General features: G+C 33.9%; 1 protein-coding gene across 1 annotated transcript; it reads right to left on the bottom strand.

Moving 5' to 3' along the window:
• Positions 1 to 1,526: 1,526 nt before the first annotated feature.
• LOC131648935 (secreted RxLR effector protein 161-like) lies at positions 1,527 to 1,856 on the bottom strand. Its single transcript, XM_058918670.1, has one exon. The coding sequence runs from the start codon at positions 1,854 to 1,856 to the stop codon at positions 1,527 to 1,529; it is 330 nt and encodes a 109-aa protein (XP_058774653.1).
• Between the last annotated feature and the right edge of the window lie 3,980 nt (positions 1,857 to 5,836).

Below are 5,836 nucleotides of genomic sequence, written 5' to 3'. Positions count from 1 at the left end.
ATACTAGTTGCTATGAATGAAGGTTTTGAGTGAGAGAGAAAGAAAATACCGATAGGGTTTCACAGACAAAACTTTTATCAAATGAGAATGCTTATGCGTAAGGGTTCTATTTATAGAACCACTTGTTTGGGATGCAAGCTAAAAAGCCCACTTAAGTCCATGTGCATCATACCTTATGGTGTACCGTATATCACTTAAGCGTGTGGTACCTTACCATATTCCGTATCTACTTAAGTGCACCGTACGTTACAATGTTCTACAATTCACTTAAGTGCACCGTACCTTACGGTGTTCCTTATTTACTCTATCTCTAATTAATTTGTCCTTATGTGTGTGACCCTGTAGGTTCTCGTGACGTTGACAATTATATTAAATTACACATTTAACATAATATACAGTGAGTGGTATCTAGCAACAGATCACTACTACCCAAGTCACCAAAATGTCATGTGATCCGACAAAAACCTTTTCATGATAATACTTGTGTACAATTATCCTTTTCCCCTTATGTCTATATTGAACACAAGGCATAGGCCGTGTCATCCTTGTCTAGTTTAATATTGGGCCTATAGACATTTATCCTGTTACGCAGGATGGGCCAATTCCATCTTGGTTACTCATGTCCCTCAACATGCTTTATGGAGTACCCATCAACTATCCTTATGGTCATTTAGTTACAGACAATGTTTGATCAGCAATAAAGTACTCGACTTTACATTTAGGTTTCATAGTGGTTTCAGGTCGAAGGGTGGTATACACACTATCACCATGAGAATAACTTATGACACTTTGCATAACATTCTATGTAATAGTCTCATAGTGGGTCAATCTAGTATAAATATTACTCCTAATATTCATACATATGTTAAGACTTGAGAACTACTTATCCATAGTCCATGAGATATGATCATCACTCTATCTACATAATAGTCTTAATGCTTTAATGTTATCCCACTTCACAATAAAGCTCGATTACAGATACTTTAAGAATAGTGTCCTTATGTTTAATGGGATCTCATGATTAAGTCACACTTAACATTTCATTAAACGGACTAGCTATTATAGGGACTTTATTATTTTGGAAAAAAAAACATAATAAAAAATGCCTTTTATTATTAATAAATAATTCGATACAAGTATTAAAAGTATTGGCCTCTAGGGTTTACACCAACAATCTCCCACTAGCACTAGAGCCAATCAGGCATACCCCTAATACCCATAGATCTAGTATGGCCATCATGTTTCTTCTACACAAGAGGCTTTGTTAGTGGGTCAGCAACATTGTCAAGTGTAGGTACTCTGCATATCTTCACATTTCCCCTATCTATTATCGCTCAAATGAGGTGATATCACTTAAGTATGTGTTTAGATCGTTGGTGAGATCTAGGCTCCTTAGCTTGTGCAATAGCACCATTGTTATCACAAAAGAGATTAATGGGATCCACAATGCTAGGAACTAGGGAAAGTTCACTAATGAACTTCTTGATCCAAAAAGCTTCCTTTTCTCCATTTGAGGCAGGAATCTACTAGGCCTCTATTGTAGAATCAGCAACTGTATCTTGATTTGAACTTTTCCAGCTCATAATGCCACCGTTTAAGCAGAACACATAACTAGATTGTGAGCTAAAATTATCCTTATCTGTCTGGAAGCTAGCATCGATGTATCCAATTACAACAAGCTCTTCCCGACCTCCGTACCCCAAGAATGAGTCATCAGTCCTTCTCATGTACTTAAGGATATTCTTGACAACTACCCAATGAGCATCATCGGGATCAGATCGGTACCTAATCATTGCACTTAAAGCATACAAAACATTTGGTCGAGTACATAACATGGAATACATGATAAATACCATTGTAGATGCATATGTAATCTTATTCATGTGATCCTTTTCTTGCTTAGTTGAAAGGGATTGTGTTTTTGATACACACATGCCATGTTGCATAGGTATGAATCATTTCTTGCAATCATGACTATTAAGTTGTCCCAGCACTTTGTCTATGTATGTGCTTTGACTTAGGCCAAGCAATTTTTTTGATATATCTCTATAGATCCTGATTCTTAATATATAGGTTTTCCTTCGTTGAAAGGCATTTCCCTAGCCAAGTTTTCATTTGTTGCAAGGTAGAGACATCGTTTCAAATGAGTAATATGGCATCTGCATGTAATACCAAGAAGACAATCATGCTCCCACTAACCTTCTTGTAGACACAAGGCTCATCTTCATTCTTAATATCCATATAGCCTTTAGCGACTAGTCTTGCCTTATAGGTATGTACCATGTCAGTCTTCTTGTTGAAGACCCACTTGCATCATATAGGATTAAGTTCTACAGGAGGCTCTACCAAGGTCCAAACCTAGTTTGTGTACATGGAATCCATTTCATATTTCATGGCTTCTAGCCACTTCTTAGACTCAGGACCAGTAATGGCCTCTTGCTAGGTCACAGGCTCAACTTGATCCATGAGCAATACATCACCTTCATCATTCATGAGATATCCATATCTCACAGGTTGGTGACGTATCCTGCTTGACCTACTCTGGTCTTGTTCTACTTGAGCAGTTTTCTCTTTCACAACTATTTGTGTTTCCTTCTTTAATTCCTCCATTGGTGTATTAATGCTTTATGATTCCTGAATTTCTTCAAGCTCTATTTTCCTCCCACTAATTCCTTTGGAAATAAAGTCTTTTTCCAAGAAAAATCCAGTTCGAGCGAGAAACACTTTTCCCTCAGAAGGATTGTAGAATTAATACCCTCTTGTTTCTTTAGGATACCCCACAAATAAGCATTTGTCAGATTTAGGCTCAACCTTAGTTGAAATTTGTCCTTTTACATAAACTTCGTAACCCTAAATCTTCATGTATGACATATGTTGTTTCTTACCACTCCATATATCATATGGTGTCTTCTCAACCTTTTTGGATGGAACACAGTTAAGTGTGTAAGCCTATCAACAGAGCATGTCTCCAAAGGAGTTTGGAAGATCGGCGTGATTCATCATGGATCAGACCATGTCTAATAAGGTTCGACTTCTTCTCTCACACACACCATTCCATTGTGATGGTCATCAAACACTAAGCTTTAATATTCACTGCCTCGATCTGATCAAAGAGTTTTAATATTCTTACCTAGTTGGTTTTGTACTTCATATTTGAATTCCTTGAACTTTTCAAAGGATTTAGATTTGTGTTTCGTTAAATACGCATAACCATATCTACTGAAATCATCGATAAATATGATGAAGTATTGAAAACCTCCTATGGCTAGTATGTTTTGTGGTTCACATACATCAGTATGTATGAGGGCCAAAAGATTATCAGCCCTTTCACCTTTTCCTATGAATGGGGACTTTGTCATCTTTCCAATTAAACAAGATCTGCATGTCTTATATTCATAATCAAAAGAGTCCAAGAGTTTATCTTTATGGAGTTTGAAAATGCGTTTCTCATTAATGTGGCCTAATCGACAATGCAAAGGTAAGTTAGATTTAACTCATTAGGTTTCATTTTTTTTAGTATTAATGTTATAAATAGGCATTTCAAGATCAAGGACATATAGTCCATGTTCATTTGTGCAGTAGCATAGAATACATCATTCAAATAAATGGAGCAACAACTATTCTTTATTATGAATAAAAAACCAAACTTGTCCAAACAAGAAACATAAATAATATTCCTACTAATTTCACGTACATAATAACAGTTCTCTAATTAAATTATTAAACCACTAGGTAAAGTCAATACATAAGTTCCGATGGCTAAAGCAGCAAACTTTGCTCCATTGCCAGCTTGTAGATCAACTTCATCTTTGCCAATTCTCTACTCCTTTTTAGCCCTTGTACATTGGTACAAATGTGAGAAACGCATCCAGTATCTAATACCCATGATGCAGAAGTAGATAAATTTATTTCTATATAACAAAAATACCTGAAGTTGAAGTCTCTACTCCATATTCTTCTTATCTTCCAGGTACTTTGGGTAGTTTCTCTTCCATGTTTGATCTTACCCAAATGGAAGCAAGTGTCTTCCTTTGCTATGCCTCCACTAGGCTTCAAAGCATGAGCAGTAGGTTAGGGTTTGGCAACTTCTTTGTGTTTCCCTTTAACACCCTGCTTAGTGGGTCCTTTTTTCGCTTCTTTTCATTACTGACCATCAAAATGGACCTTCCTTTTGACTTCAAATTCTGATCAACAGTTCTTAACATGCCTAACAGTTCTCGAAGACTCTTGTCCATATCATTCATGTTCTTAACATGCCTAACAGTTCTCAAGCTCCTTTTCAAAACAAAAACTCAATCTTTCAAAGTTTTTCACATACCCAATCATCTTGAATATACGGGGACTTACTGTGATTCCCTCAACTAATGAAAAAATTTTATAACTGAATTTTTTTTAATTGGATTATTTTATTATTATAAAATGACGTTTGAGCATAGTGTCTATGGAGTTTACATGCAAATAGGTGTAGATTATCATTAGCAATTTTAATACTACATGAGCGTGCCTGAACAACACTTGAGTTTCTTATTCAAGACCGCATTCTTAATTACGTACATTAGCGTGCACAGTGACATGTTTGTTTCTACCTTTAACTTTTACTAAAATGAATTAAATTTCAATATATGATCCTGCATGCACCTTGAATTGTACCCACAAACGCCAAAAGAACATAGAAAAATGATAATTTTTAGATTGCTCCGTACCATTACCAAAACCAGCACTGAGAAAAATTAATTAATTAATTAAAGAGATAAGACCCAATAGAGAAATATCATATCCACTCAAACTATGTCACTATTAAGAACTTAAATTAAGGGTATCACACCCCCTGGTTAATTTGGTATACCAAACCCTTTGATTTATTTTATCTAAGAGCTTCTATCTAATATGTATGAATTCTATCCCCACCATCACTATACTTACCAACCTCACCAAGTTACTTTAGTTAGAGAAGTGGGCTTAACTAAATTCTATTGACGTCAATTAGTGGCATGACATAACTATATCACGTGGGGGCAATGAATCAATATAGTTTAAATTATTGAGTTGAACAAGAGTGCAACTTTCAACTGAACCACAACAAAGATATCCAATTCTTGCCTCCTAGGTTTTGATAGGATTTGGTAATGAAATTTCAAAGTGGGGCTACCAACTTAACGAGATATAGAGAAGATCTTTAGGGGATGATACCAATGTGGGGTTGGTTATGCAACTACACTGGATTTGATATTTTATTAGTTGGTACGTGAATTGATAATTAAATTTTATTTTTATGATAACATAAATTATTTTATTTATAAAAACATAAAGTAAAATGAAAAACCTAAACTAAATAATTATAAATTTTAATAATTTAATTATTTAAAAATAATTTATTTAATTATATAACTATGTTTAACAAATTTAAAAGATTAATGGTAATTTATAGAAATAAAATTTTGTGGTAGGGAGAGAATGCACAATTCAATATTCGTTTGTCTGTTAAAAAATATATTGGTAAAAAAATGATTTAATTCAAAAACATTTGAAAGAGATGACAAAGTTTATTTTCAATTTAACTAGAAGTGTTGAGTATGTATCTAAAAATAATTTGATATTAATTTAATTAAATCTATTTTTAATATATGTATACTCAAATAAGATTTAGAAATTTAACTTTTAATACAATTAAATATAGTTTTAAATAATTTAGTAATAAAAGTTATATACCTATTTGACAGTCGACTTTTAAAGGATTTTAGATGGGAGTGTTTTGGAAGACTAACCCGCTATTTTGCGAGTTAATACATACCGTAATCTTTTTCTTTATTAAGTGTTAATTTGATTTTTAGTTGCT

This window comes from Vicia villosa, linkage group LG2 (genome assembly GCF_029867415.1).
Source record: "Vicia villosa cultivar HV-30 ecotype Madison, WI linkage group LG2, Vvil1.0, whole genome shotgun sequence".
Taxonomy (NCBI): domain Eukaryota; kingdom Viridiplantae; phylum Streptophyta; class Magnoliopsida; order Fabales; family Fabaceae; genus Vicia; species Vicia villosa.
This window is presented reverse-complemented; position numbering and strand designations above follow the sequence as displayed.

Bases quoted from the DNA above. Each gene is read 5' to 3' on its own strand.
- LOC131648935 (XM_058918670.1), bottom strand. From the start codon at position 1,856: ATGGTATTTATCATGTATTCCATGTTATGTACTCGACCAAATGTTTTG.